The sequence below is a fragment of the Hemibagrus wyckioides genome, linkage group LG02 (assembly GCF_019097595.1).
Source record: "Hemibagrus wyckioides isolate EC202008001 linkage group LG02, SWU_Hwy_1.0, whole genome shotgun sequence".
Taxonomy (NCBI): domain Eukaryota; kingdom Metazoa; phylum Chordata; class Actinopteri; order Siluriformes; family Bagridae; genus Hemibagrus; species Hemibagrus wyckioides.
In genome coordinates this window covers 1,658,561-1,677,663 of record NC_080711.1, presented here as the reverse complement: position 1 = coordinate 1,677,663, position 19,103 = coordinate 1,658,561, and the positions used below count along the sequence as shown (strand labels likewise).

Here is a 19,103-nt window from a genome sequence, read left to right as displayed (position 1 = left end):
GGACAAAACCAAAGAGCATGTGCAGTTGTATCCTCCATGACCTTGCACTTGTCCCAGAATGGTGAGACAGATGAGAAAGTTTTGTGCAGTTTGGTCTTGGTATAATGCAAACGATGAATGACCTTGAGTTGTATCAGTTGATGTGCGGTCAAACACCTATCCCACATTTCGTCGGAGAGCTCAGCTCCCAGTTCATCCTCCCAGGTCACTTTAAATCTCTCATTAGAGGCTGTGATGCAACTTTCAAATAAGCCAACAAATTTTGAGACAAGATACGTAGAATGAGGAGGACTTCACATAATGCCTAGTGTGTAAATAACAAAAAAGTGTGAATGGGGCAGATCCAACTACTCTCTTAGCTGCTTAAATAATGCAAACCTTTCCTCAACATAAAGGTCCTTAATAGAACATAGACTCTTCTCCTTCCAGACAAAATAAGTTCTTTAGACCATGGGGGTGAAAAAGAATGATTGTAGCAAAGTGGTGTATACACCGAGGTCTCTGGTAGGGACAGGGCTTTTCTTACTTGATTTAAAATTTTGATTGAATTTTCAACACGATATTCAGCTTGTTTATAGCTGTAGATTTATCTAACTTGGAGAATAACGTGGCTGCTAATGAGGTCCGAGCAGCCAGACCTGTCTCCATTTGCACCCATAAGGGAACCTCAGGGGTCAGGTTGCCCAGTGATCCCTTCTCCTGGAAGACTGGCAGACCCAGACCGCCCACTGACCTGGGCTTCTGTAAATGAGTTTTAGACATGTCTTATAGTTCCTTAAAAAAGGCAAATGTAAGAAAAATTGGAAGATTTTGACAAATATATAAGAACCTAGGAAGAGAGACCAGTTTATACGTCCAATCATAGATTAAGGAAAGAGTTTCCAATTCTCTATGTTACACTTGAGTTTTAAAGAAACTCGGCCAAACTCAACTTGTATAATAACTTTGGGTCTTTAGGAACTGTCAATCCTTCTGTCCATCCATCCATCCTTCTGTCTATCTGTCCATCTGTCCTTCTGTCTATCTGTCCATCCATCCTTCTGTCTATCCATCCATCCATCCATCCATCCTTCTGTCTATCTGAACATCCATCCTTCTGTCTATCTTTCCCTCCATCCTTCTGTCCATCCATCCATCTGTCTATCTGTCCATCCATCCTTCTGTCCATCCATCCATCCATCCTTCTGTCTATCTGTCCATCCATCCTTCTGTCTATTCGTCCTTCTGTCTATCTGTCCATCCATCCTTCTGTCCATCCGTCCATCCGTCCTTCTGTCTATCTGTCCATCCTTCCTTCTGTCCATCCGTCCATCCGTCCTTCTGTCTATCTGTCCATCCTTCTATTCAAAGTGGTCCCTAACTATTTTGAATGAGATCTTTTCCAAAAATCCAGGTCTGTAAGTGTCAGAGAGTTTCATAAAGTTACTTTTGGACAGGTTGATTGTATACCCAGATAATCTCCCAAAAGTAGTAATTAACTCAAAAAGATCAGGAACAGAACTTCCAGAGTTCTTCAAATGCAATATTACATCGTCTGCATATAGATAATAAGGGCTTCGCTCCCCCCGACATCAAGACCCATGATATCTTTATGACATCTTATACATATGGCAAGGGGTTCTACTGCAATGGTGAAAAGGGCAGGTGAAAGGGAACGGCCCTGTAGTACCGAGCGGTGTAAAGGGAACTTAGGTAACCAATCTGTGTTCTTTAAAATTGAACACACTGGCCTCGCATATATTAACCTAACCCATGATATAAATGTCTCACCAAACACAAACTTCTGTAATGATCTAAACATATAAGACTCAACCTGATCAAAAGCTTTCTGTGTGTCCAGGGACAGAACCTCTGCCTCGTTGTGACACCTTTTTTCTTAATGCACATCTAAAAGCAGCTCCGGATAATTTCTCTCCAATCAGTCACTCGTGAGTCGGGTTCTGGCTCTTACACACGCGTGACTACACTAAAACCAACGTCAGAGCGACATGTATGCAGATGACATCATCATCAGTGGCCCATCATTAGCTGATTAGCGGATGATGAAACTGTGGCGTGGTGCTACGCGTGTCTGTGCAGGATCAGTGTGGGATCTCTAACATCAGATGAAGTTATTTATTAGGAACGCTATGCAGATGTTTGGATGAAATTTGTAAAAGAAATGAAACTTTTTTTCAGCTGAAAGAACAGGAAATGAAACAGGAAATAGAAAAACTACAGTGAAGATGATCCAGGAAGAGCTGTGTTTTCTAGGGAACACTGAAGATCATGGATAAGTGCCTCAGTAAAACACATCTATCTATCTTCATCTGTCTATCCATCCATCCTTCTGTCTATCTGTCCATCCATCCATCTTTTTATCCATCCATCCCTCCATCCATCTATCCATCCATCCATCCATCCATCCATCCATCCATCCATCCTTCTGTCTATTCATCCATCCTTCTGTCTATCTGTCCATCCTTCCATCCTTCTGTCTATCTTTCCATCCCTCCATCCTTCTGTCCATCCATCTGTTCTTCTGTCTATCCCTCCTTTCTTCTGTCTATCCATCCATCCTTCTGTCCATCCATCCATCCATCCTTCTGTCTATCTGTCCATCCATCCTTCTTTTTATCCATCCATCCCTCCATCCATCTATCCATCCATCCATCCATCCATCCATCCATCCATCCATCCTTCTGTCTATTCATCCATCCTTCTGTCTATCTGTCCATCCTTCCATCCTTCTGTCTATCTTTCCATCCCTCCATCCTTCTGTCCATCCATCTGTTCTTCTGTCTATCCCTCCTTTCTTCTGTCTATCCATCCATCCTTCTGTCCATCCATCCATCCATCCATCCATCCATCCATCCATCCTTCTGTCTATCTGTCCATCCAATCATCCTTCTGCCTATCCATCCATCCTTCTGTCTACCCATCTGTCCTTCTGTTTATTCATCCTTCTGTCTATCTGTCCATCCTTCTGTCTATCCATCCATCCATCCATCCATCCTTCTGCCCATCCATCCATCCATCCATCCATCCATCCTTCTGTCTATCCATCCATCCATCCATCCATCCATCCTTCTGTCTATCCATCCATCCATCCATCCATCCATCCTTCTGTCCATCCATCCATCCATCCATCCATCCATCCTTTCTGTCTATCCATCCAACCTTCTGTCTATCCATCCATCCATCCATCTATCCATCCATCCATCCATCCATCCATCCATCCATCCATCCATCCATCCATCCATCCATCCATCCTTTCTGTCTATCCATCCAACCTTCTGTCTATCCATCCATCCTTCTGTTTATCCATCCATCCTTCTGTCTATCCGTCCATTCTTCTGTCTATCCGTCCATTCTTCTGTCTATCCATCCATCCTTCTGTCTATCCATCCATCCTTCTGTCTATCTATCCATCCACCCAGCAGTATGTGTTTCAGCACCACATCATTTCCGGGTTGCTGTCCATCACAGAGTCGGAGGCGGGTCAGAAATCTTGGACACTACAGTGTCGTCACCATGGTTACGGCATGATGCTCGAGAGGACGGAGAAAGGGTTAGGAGACGAACAGGGATGGAGGATAGAGGAGGTGATTACTACAGAGTCACTATAACAGGAATTTAAATAACAAGATAAACAAACAAACAAACAAATAAACAAATAACTCATGGCTTCTCTTACTTTATTAATGATGTGAAAAATCTGAACTTTACACTTTACTAATGATTATAATTATATCACCAGCACAGTACAGGAGAGTGTGTGTGTGTGTATTTCATCTTGTGTTTGTGTGTGTGTGTGGTTTTATAGATCTTTTTCTTAAAATACAAAGAAAGTGTGTGTTTTTTGGCTCCTCCCCTTCCTCATCATGGACACACTGAAGTAAAGGAATGGAGATGAAGCTGTTCAGTCTGACTTAAGAAAAAAAATTATAAAAAAATATTTTAAAAATTTGTATTGTGTATTGCGTGTGTATATTGTATCATGTGTATTGTGTGTATCTTGTGTGTATCGTGCATTGCGTGTTTTGCATATCGCATGTGTAATGCATGTGTACTGCGTGGGTAACGCGTATCTCATATGTATCTCGTGTGTATCGCGTAACGTGTATGTTTTGTGTGTGCGTGTATGAGTGTGTGTGTGTATCTGTGTGTGTGTATTTGTGTGTGTGTGTGTGTGTGTGTATTTGTAGTGTGTGTACATGTGTGTGTGTATTTGTGTGTGTGTGTTTATTTGTGTGTGTGTGTGTTTATTTGTGTGTGTGTGTGTAGGTGTGTATGTGTATGTGTGTGTGTGTATGAGTGTATGTATGTATTTGTGTGTGTGTATGAGTGTATGTATGTATTTGTGTGTGTGTGTATGAGTGTATGTATGTATTTGTGTGTGTGTGTGTATGAGTGTATGTATGTATTTGTGTGTGTGTGTGTATGAGTGTATGTATGTATTTGTGTGTGTGTGTGTATGAGTGTATGTATGTATTTGTGTGTGTGTGTGTATGAGTGTATGTATGTATTTGTGTGTGTGTGTGTGTATGAGTGTATGTATGTATTTGTGTGTGTGTATGAGTGTATGTATGTTTTTGTGTGTGTGTGTGTGTGTGTATGAGTGTATGTATGTATTTGTGTGTGTGTGTGTGTGAGTGTATGTATGTATTTGTGTGTGTGTGTGTGTGTATGAGTGTATGTATGTATTTGTGTGTGTGTGTGTGTATGAGTGTATGTATGTATTTGTGTGTGTGTGTGTGTGTATGAGTGTATGTATGTATTTGTGTGTGTGTGTGTATGAGTGTATGTATGTATTTGTGTGTGTGTGTGTATGAGTGTATGTATGTATTTGTGTGTGTGTGTGTGTATGAGTGTATGTATGTATTTGTGTGTGTGTATGAGTGTATGTATGTTTTTGTGTGTGTGTGTGTGTGTGTATGAGTGTATGTATGTATTTGTGTGTGTGTGTGTGTGAGTGTATGTATGTATTTGTGTGTGTGTGTATGAGTGTATGTATGTATTTGTGTGTGTGTGTGTATGAGTGTATGTATGTATTTGTGTGTGTGTGTGTATGAGTGTATGTATGTATTTGTGTGTGTGTGTGTATGAGTGTATGTATGTATTTGTGTGTGTGTGTGTGTGTATGAGTGTATGTATGTATTTGTGTGTGTGTGTGTGTGTGTGTATGAGTGTATGTATGTATTTGTGTGTGTGTGTGTATGAGTGTATGTATGTATTTGTGTGTGTGTGTGTGTATGAGTGTATGTATGTATTTGTGTGTGTGTGTGTGTGTGTATGAGTGTATGTATGTATTTGTGTGTGTGTGTGTGTGTATGAGTGTATGTATGTATTTGTGTGTGTGTGTGTGTATGAGTGTATGTATGTATTTGTGTGTGTGTGTATGAGTGTATGTATGTATTTGTGTGTGTGTGTGTATGAGTGTATGTATGTATTTGTGTGTGTGTGTGTGTATGAGTGTATGTATGTATTTGTGTGTGTGTGTGTGTGTATGAGTGTATGTATGTATTTGTGTGTGTGTGTGTATGAGTGTATGTATGTATTTGTTTGTGTGTGTGTGTATGAGTGTATGTATGTATTTGTGTGTGTGTGTGTGTGTGTATGAGTGTATGTATGTATTTGTGTGTGTGTGTATGAGTGTATGTATGTATTTGTGTGTGTGTGTGTGTATGAGTGTATGTATGTATTTGTGTGTGTGTGTATGAGTGTATGTATGTATTTGTTTGTGTGTGTGTGTATGAGTGTATGTATGTATTTGTGTGTGTGTGTGTGTGTGTGTGTATGAGTGTATGTATGTATTTGTGTGTGTGTGTATGAGTGTATGTATGTATTTGTGTGTGTGTGTGTGTGTGTATGAGTGTATGTATGTATTTGTGTGTGTGTGTGTGTGTGTGTGTATGAGTGTATGTATGTATTTGTGTGTGTGTGTGTATGAGTGTATGTATGTATTTGTGTGTGTGTGTGAGTGAGAACACAGAGCCGGAGTCTGACTCATGCCTCATGTAGGATTTCCTCACCTTCCTGCCAGACGTTCTGTTTGTTCTGACTAACTGGACGGTCATTAATTAGTGGACAGTTTTGCTGATAGAGGAACTCTGCCTGATGTTCTGCTTTATTTGCTATCCAGACAAACGACGTGTTCATTTCTCTTCACGTGGAGCTTTACAGTTTCTCTTGATGTTTATAAAAAACCTCAGAAGTCTAAAAACTCTTCAGTCCTGAAGGTGTGGAGATCCTCTGACTGTTCCACAGCACTGACACTGGAGACTCCTTCCATCTCCAGACAGATGAATGATCTGTCATTGTTTTTAAGCATCTGCTGCACATGCCCCTGTGTACAAGCTGTTACTATGTTACTATGGTGAGAGGAGCTCGAGTCAGTGCTGCGGTGTGAGGAGCTCGAGTCAGTGCTGCGGTGTGAGGAGCTCGAGTCAGTGCTGAGGAGAGAGGAGCTCGAGTCAGTGCTGCGGTGTGAGGAGCTCGAGTCAGTGCTGCGGTGTGAGGAGCTCGAGTCAGTGCTGAGGAGAGAGGAGCTCGAGTCAGTGCTGCGGTGTGAGGAGCTCGAGTCAGTGCTGCGGTGTGAGGAGCTCGAGTCAGTGCTGCGGTGTGAGGAGCTCGAGTCAGTGCTGCGGTGAGAGGAGCTCGAGTCAGTGCTGCGGTGTGAGGAGCTCGAGTCAGTGCTGCGGTGTGAGGAGCTCGAGTCAGTGCTGCGGTGTGAGGAGCTCGAGTCAGTGCTGCGGTGTGAGGAGCTCGAGTCAGTGCTCCGGTGTGAGGAGCTCGAGTCAGTGCTCCGGTGTGAGGAGCTCGAGTCAGTGCTGCGGTGAGAGGAGCTCGAGTCAGTGCTGCGGTGTGAGGAGCTCGAGTCAGTGCTGCGGTGTGAGGAGCTCGAGTCAGTGCTGCGGTGTGAGGAGCTCGAGTCAGTGCTGCGTTGAGAGGAGCTTGAGTCAGTGCTGTGGTGTGAGGAGCTCGAGTCAGTGCTGCGGTGAGAGGAGCTCGAGTCAGTGCTGCGGTGTGTGAGGAGCTCGAGTCAGTGCTGAGGTGAGAGGAGCTCGAGTCAGTGCTGAGGTGAGAGGAGCTCGAGTCAGTGCTGAGGTGAGAGGAGCTCGAGTCAGTGCTGAGGTGAGAGGAGCTCGAGTCAGTGCTGAGGTGAGAGGAGCTCGAGTCAGTGCTGAGGTGAGAGGAGCTCGAGTCAGTGCTGCGGTGAGAGGAGCTCGAGTCAGTGCTGCGGTGAGAGGAGCTCGAGTCAGTGCTGAGGTGAGAGGAGCTCGAGTCAGTGCTGAGGTGAGAGGAGCTCGAGTCAGTGCTGAGGTGAGAGGAGCTTGACATTATTACATCGCATCATAAAGGGATGGTCTGTTCATTCAATTAAATTAAATTTTATTTGTATAGCACTTTTAACAATGTCTTAAAGGGATGTTGTGTTAAAGGATGTTGTGTTAAAGGGATGTTGTGTTAAAGGATGTTGTGTTAAAGGATGTTGTGTTAAAGGGATGTTGTCTTAAAGGATGTTGTGTTAAAGGGATGTTGTGTTAAAGGATGCTGTGTTAAAGGGATGTTGTGTTAAAGGATGTTGTGTTAAAGGGATGGTGTGTTAAAGGGATGGTGTGGTGTGTTAAAGGGATGGTGTGGTGTGTTAAAGGGATGTTGTGTTAAAGGGATGGTGTGGTGTGTTAAAGGGATGGTGTGTTAAAGGCCCTGTGTGTTAAAGGGATGGTGTGTTAAAGGGAAGGTGTGTTAAAGGGATGGTGTGTTAAAGGCCCTGTGTGTTAAAGGGATGTTGTGTTAAAGGGATGTTGTGTTAAAGGATGTTGTGTTAAAGGATGTTGTGTTAAAGGATGTTGTGTTAAAGGGATGTTGTGTTAAAGGGATGTTGTGTTAAAGGATGTTGTGTTAAAGGGATGGTGTGTTGTGTTAAAGGGATGGTGTGGTGTGTTAAAGGGATGTTGTGTTAAAGGGATGTTGTGTTAAAGGGATGTTGTGTTAAAGGGATGTTGTTTTAAAAGATGTTGTGTTAAAGGATGTTGTGTTAAAGGGATGTTGTGTTAAAAGATGTTGTGTTAAAGGGATGTTGTGTTAAAGGGATGTTGTGTTAAAGGATGTTGTGTTAAAGGGATGTTGTGTTAAAGGATGTTGTGTTAAAAGATGTTGTGTTAAAGGCCCTGTGTGTTAAAGGGATGGTGTGGTGTGTTAAAGGGATGTTGTGTTAAAGGGATGTTGTGTTAAAGGATGCTGTTTTAAAGGGATGTTGTGTTAAAGGATGTTGTGTTAAAGGGATGGTGTGGTGTGTTAAAGGGATGGTGTGGTGTGTTAAAGGGATGTTGTGTTAAAGGATGTTGTGTTAAAGGGATGTTGTGTTAAAGGGATGTTGTGTTAAAAGGATGTTGTGTTAAAGGGATGTTGTGTTAAAGGATGCTGTTTTAAAGGGATGTTGTGTTAAAGGATGTTGTGTTAAAGGGATGGTGTGGTGTGTTAAAGGGATGGTGTGGTGTGTTAAAGGGATGTTGTGTTAAAGGATGTTGTGTTAAAGGGATGTTGTGTTAAAGGGATGTTGTGTTAAAAGGATGTTGTGTTAAAGGGATGTTGTGTTAAAGGATGTTGTGTTAAAGGGATGTTGTGTTAAAGGGATGTTGTGTTAAAGGGATGTTGTGTTAAAGGGATGTTGTGTTAAAGGGATGTTGTGTTAAAGGGATGTTGTGTTAAAGGGATGTTGTGTTAAAGGATGTTGTGTTAAAGGGATGTTGTGTTAAAGGGATGTTGTGTTAAAAGATGCTGTGTTAAAGGGATGGTGTGTAAAGGCCCTGTGTGTTAAAGGGATGGTGTGTTAAAGGGAAGGTGTGTTAAAGGGATGGTGTGTAAAGGCCCTGTGTGTTAAAGGGATGGTGTGTTAAAGGGATGTTGTGTTAAAGGGATGTTGTGTTAAAGGATGTTGTGTTAAAGGATGTTGCGTTAAAGGATGTTGTGTTAAAGGGATGGTGTGTTAAAGGGATGGTGTGGTGTGTTAAAGGGATGGTGTGGTGTGTTAAAGGGATGTTGTGTTAAAGGGATGGTGTAGTGTGTTAAAGGGATGGTGTGTTAAAGGCCCTGTGTGTTAAAGGGATGGTGTGTTAAAGGCCCTGTGTGTTAAAGGGATGGTGTGTTAAAGGGAAGGTGTGTTAAAGGGATGGTGTGTTAAAGGCCCTGTGTGTTAAAGGGATGTTGTGTTAAAGGGATGTTGTGTTAAAGGATGTTGTGTTAAAGGGATGTTGTGTTAAAGGATGTTGTGTTAAAGGGATGGTGTGGTGTGTTAAAGGGATGTTGTGTTAAAGGGATGTTGTGTTAAAGGGATGGTGTGGTGTGTTAAAGGGATGTTGTGTTAAAGGGATGTTGTGTTAAAGGGATGGTGTGGTGTGTTAAAGGGATGTTGTGTTAAAGGGATGTTGTGTTAAAGGGATGGTGTGGTGTGTTAAAGGGATGTTGTGTTAAAGGATGTTGTGTTAAAGGGATGTTGTGTTAAAGGATGTTGTGTTAAAGGGATGGTGTGGTGTATTAAAGGGATGGTGTGGTGTGTTAAAGGGATGGTGTGGTGTGTTAAAGGGATGTTGTGTTAAAGGGATGTTGTGTTAAAGGATGTTGTGTTAAAGGGATGGTGTGGTGTGTTAAAGGGATGGTGTGGTGTGTTAAAGGGATGTTGTGTTAAAGGGATGTTGTGTTAAAGGGATGGTGTGTAAAGGCCCTGTGTGTTAAAGGGATGTTGTGTTAAAGGGATGTTGTGTTAAAGGGATGTTGTGTTAAAGGGATGTTGTGTTAAAGGGATGTTGTGTTAAAAGGATGTTGTGTTAAAGGGATGTTGTGTTAAAAGATGCTGTGTTAAAGGCCCTGTTTGTTAAAGGGATGGTGTGGTGTGTTAAAAGGATGGTGTGTTAAAGGGAAGGTGTGTTAAAGGGATGGTGTGTAAAGGCCCTGTGTGTTAAAGGGATGGTGTGTTAAAGGGATGTTGTGTTAAAGGGATGTTGTGTTAAAGAATGTTGTGTTAAAGGATGTTGCGTTAAAGGATGTTGTGTTAAAGGGATGGTGTGTTAAAGGGGTGGTGTGGTGTGTTAAAGGGATGTTGTGTTAAAGGGATGTTGTGTTAAAGGATGTTGTGTTAAAGGGATGTTGTGTTAAAGGATGTTGTGTTAAAGGGATGTTGTGTTAAAGGATGTTGTGTTAAAGGGATGTTGTGTTAAAGGATGTTGTGTTAAAGGGATGGTGTGGTGTGTTAAAGGGATGGTGTGGTGTGTTAAAGGGATGTTGTGTTAAAGGGATGTTGTGTTAAAGGATGTTGTGTTAAAGGGATGTTGTGTTAAAGGGATGTTGTGTTAAAGGGATGTTGTGTTAAAGGATGTTGTGTTAAAGGGATGTTGTGTTAAAGGATGTTGTGTTAAAGGGATGTTGTGTTAAAGGATGCTGTGTTAAAGGGATGTTGTGTTAAAAGATGTTGTGTTAAAGGGATGTTGTGTTAAAGGATGCTGTGTTAAAGGGATGTTGTGTTAAAGGGATGGTGTGGTGTGTTAAAGGGATGGTGTGTTAAAGGCCCTGTGTGTTAAAGGGATGTTGTGTTAAAGGGATGTTGTGTTAAAGGATGCTGTGTTAAAGGGATGTTGTGTTAAAGGGATGTTGTGTTAAAGGGATGTTGTGTTAAAGGATGCTGTGTTAAAGGGATGTTGTGTTAAAGGGATGTTGTGTTAAAGGATGCTGTGTTAAAGGGATGTTGTGTTAAAGGGATGTTGTGTTAAAGGGATGTTGTGTTAAAGGGATGTTGTGTTAAAGGGATGTTGTGTTAAAGGATGTTGTGTTAAAGGATGTTGTGTTAAAGGGATGGTGTGGTGTGTTAAAGGGATGGTGTGGTGTGTTAAAGGGATGTTGTGTTAAAGGGATGTTGTGTTAAAGGATGTTGTGTTAAAGGATGTTGTGTTAAAGGATGTTGTGTTAAAGGGATGTTGTGTTAAAGGGATGTTGTGTTAAAGGGATATTGTGTTAAAGGATTTTGTGTTAAAGGGATGTTGTGTTAAAGGGATGTTGTGTTAAAGGATGCTGTGTTAAAGGGATGTTGTGTTAAAGGGATGTTGTGTTAAAGGGATGTTGTGTTAAAGGGATGTTGTGTTAAAGGATGTTGTGTTAAAGGGATGTTGTGTTAAAGGATGTTGTGTTAAAGGGATGGTGTGGTGTGTTAAAGGGATGGTGTGGTGTGTTAAAGGGATGTTGTGTTAAAGGGATGTTGTGTTAAAGGGATGTTGTGTTAAAGGATGTTGTGTTAAAGGGATGTTGTGTTAAAGGGATGTTGTGTTAAAGGGATGTTGTGTTAAAGGGATGTTGTGTTAAAGGATGTTGTGTTAAAGGATGTTGTGTTAAAGGGATGGTGTGGTGTGTTAAAGGGATGGTGTGGTGTGTTAAAGGGATGTTGTGTTAAAGGGATGTTGTGTTAAAGGGATGTTGTGTTAAAGGATGTTGTGTTAAAGGGATGTTGTGTTAAAGGATGCTGTGTTAAAGGGATGTTGTGTTAAAGGGATGTTGTGTTAAAGGATGTTGTGTTAAAGGGATGTTGTGTTAAAGGGATGTTGTGTTAAAAGATGCTGTGTTAAAGGCCCTGTGTGTTAAAGGGATGGTGTGGTGTGTTAAAAGGATGGTGTGTTAAAGGGAAGGTGTGTTAAAGGGATGGTGTGTAAAGGCCCTGTGTGTTAAAGGGATGGTGTGTTAAAGTGATGTTGTGTTAAAGGGATGTTGTGTTAAAGGATGTTGTGTTAAAGGATGTTGCGTTAAAGGATGTTGTGTTAAAGGGATGGTGTGTTAAAGGGGTGGTGTGGTGTGTTAAAGGGATGTTGTGTTAAAGGGATGTTGTGTTAAAGGATGTTGTGTTAAAGGGATGTTGTGTTAAAGGATGTTGTGTTAAAGGGATGGTGTGGTGTGTTAAAGGGATGGTGTGGTGTGTTAAAGGGATGTTGTGTTAAAGGGATGTTGTGTTAAAGGGATGTTGTGTTAAAGGATGTTGTGTTAAAGGATGTTGTGTTAAAGGGATGGTGTGGTGTGTTAAAGGGATGGTGTGGTGTGTTAAAGGGATGTTGTGTTAAAGGGATGTTGTGTTAAAGGATGTTGTGTTAAAGGGATGTTGTGTTAAAGGATGCTGTGTTAAAGGGATGTTGTGTTAAAGGATGTTGTGTTAAAGGGATGGTGTGGTGTGTTAAAGGGATGGTGTGGTGTGTTAAAGGGATGTTGTGTTAAAGGGATGTTGTGTTAAAGGCATGTTGTGTTAAAGGGATGTTGTGTTAAAGGATGTTGTGTTAAAGGGATGTTGTGTTAAAGGATGTTGTGTTAAAGGGATGTTGTGTTAAAGGATGTTGTGTTAAAGGGATGTTGTGTTAAAGGGATGTTGTGTTAAAGGATGCTGTGTTAAAGGATGTTGTGTTAAAGGATGTTGTGTTAAAGGGATGTTGTGTTAAAGTGATGTTGTGTTAAAGGGATGTTGTGTTAAAGGATGTTGTGTTAAAGGATGTTGCGTTAAAGGATGTTGTGTTAAAGGGATGGTGTGTTAAAGGGGTGGTGTGGTGTGTTAAAGGGATGTTGTGTTAAAGGGATGTTGTGTTAAAGGATGTTGTGTTAAAGGGATGTTGTGTTAAAGGATGTTGTGTTAAAGGGATGTTGTGTTAAAGGATGTTGTGTTAAAGGGATGGTGTGGTGTGTTAAAGGGATGGTGTGGTGTGTTAAAGGGATGTTGTGTTAAAGGGATGTTGTGTTAAAGGGATGTTGTGTTAAAGGATGTTGTGTTAAAGGGATGTTGTGTTAAAGGATGTTGTGTTAAAGGGATGTTGTGTTAAAGGATGCTGTGTTAAAGGGATGTTGTGTTAAAGGATGTTGTGTTAAAAGATGTTGTGTTAAAGGGATGTTGTGTTAAAGGATGCTGTGTTAAAGGGATGTTGTGTTAAAGGGATGTTTTGTTAAAGGGATGGTGTGGTGTGTTAAAGGGATGGTGTGTTAAAGGCCCTGTGTGTTAAAGGGATGGTGTGGTGTGTTAAAGGGATGTTGTGTTAAAGGGATGTTGTGTTAAAGGGATGTTGTGTTAAAGGATGCTGTGTTAAAGGGATGTTGTGTTAAAGGGATGTTGTGTTAAAGGGATGTTGTGTTAAAGGATGTTGTGTTAAAGGGATGTTGTGTTAAAGGATGTTGTGTTAAAGGGATGTTGTGTTAAAGGATGTTGTGTTAAAGGGATGTTGTGTTAAAGGGATGGTGTGGTGTGTTAAAGGGATGTTGTGTTAAAGGATGTTGTGTTAAAAGATGCTGTGTTAAAGGCCCTGTGTGTTAAAGGGATGGTGTGGTGTGTTAAAAGGATGGTGTGTTAAAGGGAAGGTGTGTTAAAGGGATGGTGTGTAAAGGCCCTGTGTGTTAAAGGGATGGTGTGTTAAAGGGATGTTGTGTTAAAGGGATGTTGTGTTAAAGGATGTTGTGTTAAAGGGATGTTGTGTTAAAGGATGTTGTGTTAAAGGATGCTGTGTTAAAGGGATGTTGTGTTAAAGGGATGTTGTGTTAAAGGGATGTTGTGTTAAAGGATGTTGTGTTAAAGGGATGTTGTGTTAAAGGATGTTGTGTTAAAGGGATGTTGTGTTAAAGGATGTTGTGTTAAAGGGATGGTGTGGTGTGTTAAAGGGATGGTGTGGTGTGTTAAAGGGATGTTGTGTTAAAGGGATGTTGTGTTAAAGGGATGTTGTGTTAAAGGATGTTGTGTTAAAGGGATGTTGTGTTAAAGGATGTTGTGTTAAAGGGATGTTGTGTTAAAGGATGCTGTGTTAAAGGGATGTTGTGTTAAAGGATGTTGTGTTAAAAGATGTTGTGTTAAAGGGATGTTGTGTTAAAGGATGCTGTGTTAAAGGGATGTTGTGTTAAAGGGATGTTTTGTTAAAGGGATGGTGTGGTGTGTTAAAGGGATGGTGTGTTAAAGGCCCTGTGTGTTAAAGGGATGGTGTGGTGTGTTAAAGGGATGTTGTATGTTAAAGGGATGTTGTGTTAAAGGGATGTTGTGTTAAAGGATGCTGTGTTAAAGGGATGTTGTGTTAAAGGGATGTTGTGTTAAAGGGATGTTGTGTTAAAGGATGTTGTGTTAAAGGGATGTTGTGTTAAAGGATGTTGTGTTAAAGGGATGTTGTGTTAAAGGATGTTGTGTTAAAGGGATGTTGTGTTAAAGGGATGGTGTGGTGTGTTAAAGGGATGTTGTGTTAAAGGATGTTGTGTTAAAAGATGTTGTGTTAAAGGCCCTGTGTGTTAAAGGGATGGTGTGGTGTGTCAAAGGGATGGTGTGTTAAAGGGAAGGTGTGCTAAAGGGATGCTGTGGTGTGTTAAAGGGATGGTGTGTTAAAGGCCCTGTGTGTTAAAGGGATGGTGTGTTAAAGGGAAGGTGTGTTAAAGGGATGTTGTGTTAAAGGATGTTGTGTTAAAGGGATGTTGTGTTAAAGGATGTTGTGTTAAAGGATGTTGTGTTAAAGGATGTTGTGTTAAAAGATGCTGTGTTAACGGCCCTGTGTGTTAAAGGGATGGTGTGGTGTGTTAAAGGGATGGTGTGTTAAAGGGAAGGTGTGTTAAAGGGATGGTGTGTTAAAGGCCCTGTGTGTTAAAGGGATGGTGTGGTGTGTTAAAGGGATGGTGTGTTAAAGGGATGATGTGGTGTGTTAAAGGGATGTTGTGTTAAAGGGATGTTGTGTTAAAGGGATGTTGTGTTAAAGGATGTTGTGTTAAAGGGATGTTGTGTTAAAGGGATGTTGTGTTAAAGGGATGGTGTGGTGGTTAAAGGGATAATGTGGTGTGTTAAAGGGATGGTGTGGTGTGTTAAAGGGATGGTGTGGTGTGTTAAAGGGCTGGTGTGTTAAAGGGATGGTGTAGTGTGTTAAAGGGATGGTGTGTTAAAGGCCCTGTGTGTTAAAGGGATGTTGTGTTAAAGGCCCTGTGTGTTAAAGGGATGGTGTGTTAAAGGGAAGGTGTGTTAAAGGGATGGTGTGTTAAAGGCCCTGTGTGTTAAAGGGATGTTGTGTTAAAGGGATGTTGTGTTAAAGGATGTTGTGTTAAAGGGATGTTGTGTTAAAGGATGTTGTGTTAAAGGGATAGGTGTGGTGTGTTAAAGGGATGTTGTGTTAAAGGGATGTTGTGTTAAAGGGATGGTGTGGTGTGTTAAAGGGATGTTGTGTTAAAGGGATGTTGTGTTAAAGGGATGGTGTGGTGTGTTAAAGGGATGTTGTGTTAAAGGGATGTTGTGTTAAAGGGATGGTGTGGTGTGTTAAAGGGATGTTGTGTTAAAGGGATGGTGTGGTGTGTTAAAGGGATGTTGTGTTAAAGGATGTTGTGTTAAAGAGATGAGTGTAGTGGTAAGTTAAAGAGATGTTGTGTTAAGAGATGTTGTGTTAAAGAGATGTTGTGTTAAAGAGATGTTGTGTTAAGAGATGTTGTATTAAAGAGATGAGTGTAGTGTATGTAAAGAGAGTGAGTAGTATGTTAAAGAGATGTTATGTTAAAGAATGTTGTGTTAAAGATGTTGTGTTAAAGAGATAGTGAGTGTATGTTAAAGAGATAGTGTAGTATGTTAAAGAGATGTTGTGTTAAGAGATGTTGTGTTAAAGAATGTTGTGTTAAAGAGATGTTGTGTTAAAGATATTGTGTTAAAGAATGTTATGTTAAAGAGATATTTGTATTAAAGAGATGTTGTGTTAAAGGATAGTATGTTAAAAGTAGTATGGTAGTGTGTTAAAGAATGTTGTGTTAAAGAGATGTTATGTTAAAGAATGTTATGTTAAAGAGATATTGTGTTAAAGATGTTGTGTTAAAGAGATGTTATGTTAAAGATATTTATGTTAAAGAGATGTTGTGTTAAAGATGTTATGTTAAAGAATGCTGTGTTAAAGAGATGTGTGTTAAAGAGATATTGTGTTAAAGATATTGTTGTTAAGAGATACTGTATTAAAAGAGATGTTATGTTAAAGGACATTGTGTTAAAGAGATGTTGTGTTAAAGATGTTGTGTTAAAAGATGTTGCATGTTAAAGATGTTGTATTTAAAGAGATATTGTATGTTAAGAGATACTGTGTTAAAGAGATATTGTGTTAAAATGTTGTATTAAGAGATGTTATGTTAAAGAGATACTGTATTAAAGAATGTTATGTTAAAAGAGATAGTGTAGTTGTGTTAAAGAGATGAGTATGTTAAAAACCCTATGTGGCCCAAAGAGATGTTATGTTAAAGAATGCTGTATTAAAGAGATGTTGTGTTAAGAGATGTTGTGTTAAAGAGATATTGTATTAAAGAATACTGTGTTAAAGAATATTGTATTAAAGAGATGTTATGTTAAAGATACTGTATTAAGAGATGTTGTGTTAAAGAGATATTGTATTAAAAAGAATGTTGTGTGTTAAAGAATGTTATGTTAAAGAATGTTGTGTTAAAGATATTTGTATTAAAGATAGTGTAAAATGTGTTATTAAAGAGATAGTATAGTATTAAAGAGATGTTATGTTAAAGAGATGTTGTGTTAAAGATGTTGTGTTAAAGAGATGTTGTATTAAGAGATATTGTATGTTAAAGAATGTTGTGTTAAAGAGATATTGTGTTAAGAGATACTGTATTAAAGATATTTGTGTTAAAGAGATGTTATGTTAAAGAGATATTGTGTTAAAGATACTGTGTTAAAGAGATATTTATGTTAAAAAGAGATGTGTGTTAAAGAGATAGTGTAGTGTGTTAAAGAGATAGTATGGTATGTTAAAGATATTGTGTTAAAGAGATGTATGTTAAAGAGATGTTATGTTAAGAGATATTTGTGTTAAGAGATGTTGTGTTAAAGAGATAGTGTAGTATGTTAAAAGGTAGGTGTAGTATGTTAAAGAGATGTTGTATGTTAAAGAGATATTTATGTTAAAGAATGTTGTATTAAAGAGATATTGTATTAAAGATACTGTGTTAAAGAGATGTTATGTTAAAGAATGTTGTGTTAAAGAGATAGTATGTAGTATGTTAAAGAGATAGTGTAGTATGTTAAAGAATGTTGTGTTAAAGAGATGTTGTGTTAAAGAGATGTTGTGTTAAAGATGTTATGTTAAGAATGTTGTGTTAAAAGAGATAGTGTATGTAATATTAAAGAGATAGTAGTATGTATGTTAAAGATGTTATGTATTAAAGAGATATTTGTGTTAAGAGATGTTATGTTAAAGAGATGTTGTGTTAAGAGATATTTATGTGTTAAAGAGATGTTGTATTAAAGAGATGTTGTATGTTAAAGATACTGTATTAAAGATATTGTATGTTAAGAGATATTGTTATGTTAAAGAGATGTTGTGTTAAAAGTGATATTTGTGTTAAGAGATGTTGTGTTAAAGATGTTGTATTAAGAGATATTGCGTTAAGAGATGTTATGTTAAAGAGATAGTGTGTTAAAGGTAGTATGAGTATGTTAAAGATATTGTGTTAAAGAGATGTTGTGTTAAGAGATGTTGTATTAAAGAGATGTTGTGTTAAGAGATATTGTGTTAAGAATGTTGTGTTAAAGATATTGTGTTAAGAGATAGTGTAGTATGTTAAAGAGATGTTGTGTTAAAGAGATATTATGTTAAAAAAGATATTTATGTTAAGAGATATTTGTGTTAAAAAGAGATGTTATGTTAAAGATATTGTATGTTAAAGAGATATTGTTATGTTAAAGATACTGTATTAAAGAGATATTATGTTAAAGATGTTGTGTTAAAATGTTGTATTAAAGAGATATATTGTATTAAAGAATGCTATGTTAAAGGATATGTTATGTTAAAGAGATATTTTATTAAAGAGATAGTGTAGTGAGTATGTTAAAGAGATAGTATGTTAAAACCCTGTGTGTTAAAAGAGATAGTGTAGTGTGTTAAAGAGATATTTGTGTTAAAGAATGTTGTGTTAAAGAGATACTGTGTTAAAGAGATGTTGTGTTAAAGAGATGTTGTGTTAAAGGATGTTGTATGTTAAAGATGTTGTGTTAAGATGTTGTATTTAAGAGATGTTGTGTTAAGAGATGTTGTGTTAAAGAGATGTTGTGTTAAAGAGATGTTGTGTTAAAGAGATGGTGTAGTGTGTTAAAGAGATGTTGTGTTAAGAGATGTTGTGTTAAAATGTTGTATTTAAAGGCCCTGTGTGTTAAAGAGATAGTGTGGTGTGTGTCAAAGGATGGTGTGTTAAAGGAAGGTATGCTAAAGAGATGCTGTAGGTGTGTTAAAGAGATGAGTGTGTTAAAGAGCCCTGTGTGTTAAAGAGAGTAGTGTGTTAAAGGAAAGAGTGTGTTAAAGAGATGTTGTGTTAAGAGATGTTGTGTTAAAGGATGTTGTGTTAAAGGATGTTGTGTTAAGAGATGTTGTGTTAAAGATGCTGTATTACTTGGCCCTGTGTGTTAAAGAGATGGTGTGGTATGTTAAAGATGGTATGTTAAAGAAAAGGTATGTTAAAGGGATGAGTGTGTTAAAACCCCTATGTGTTAAAGAGGATAGTATGGTATGTTAAAAGGGATGTTATGTTAAAGAGATGTTGTATTAAGAGATATGTTGTATTAAAGAGATAGTGTAGTATGTTAAAGAGATAGTGTAGTATGTTAAAGAGATGTTGTGTTAAAGAGATGTTGTGTTAAAGATATTTATGTGTTAAAGAGATAGTGTAGTGTGTTAAAGAGATAGTGTGTGAGTATGTTAAAGAGATGTTGTGTTAAAGAGATGTTGTGTTAAGATATGTTGTATTAAAGAGATGTTATGTTAAAGATGTTGTGTTAAAAGGATATGTGTATTAAAGATATTGTATTAAGAGATGTTATGTTAAAGATGTTGTATTAAAGGATAGTATGTTAAAGTTGGTAGTATGTTAAAAGAGATATTGTGTTAAAGAGATGTTATGTTAAAGATGTTGTGTTAAAGAGATGTTGTGTTAAGAGATATTTATGTTAAGAGATACTGTGTTAAAGGATGTTGTGTTAAAGAATGTTGTGTTAAAAAGATGTTGTATTAAAGATACTGTATTAAAGAATGTTGTGTTAAAGAGATGTTGTGTTAAAGAGATATGTATTAAAGAGATGTATATTAAAAGAGATGTTATGTTAAGAATGTTAT

At 38.6% G+C, this 19,103-nt stretch overlaps 2 protein-coding genes across 2 annotated transcripts in view; one reads left to right on the top strand and one right to left on the bottom strand.

Annotated features, from left to right (window-relative positions):
• Nucleotides 1-19,103, top strand: part of shank1 (SH3 and multiple ankyrin repeat domains 1) — a 129,786-nt gene that overhangs the window by 26,935 nt on the left and 83,748 nt on the right. The gene's annotated exons all lie outside the window — the stretch shown is intronic.
• On the bottom strand, nt 6,346-7,323 carry LOC131369849 (putative uncharacterized protein ENSP00000383309). Its single transcript, XM_058416725.1, has one exon. The coding sequence runs from the start codon at nt 7,321-7,323 to the stop codon at nt 6,346-6,348; it is 978 nt and encodes a 325-aa protein (XP_058272708.1).

Bases quoted from the DNA above. Each gene is read 5' to 3' on its own strand.
- LOC131369849 (XM_058416725.1), bottom strand. From the start codon at position 7,323: ATGTCAAGCTCCTCTCACCTCAGCACTGACTCGAGCTCCTCTCACCTC.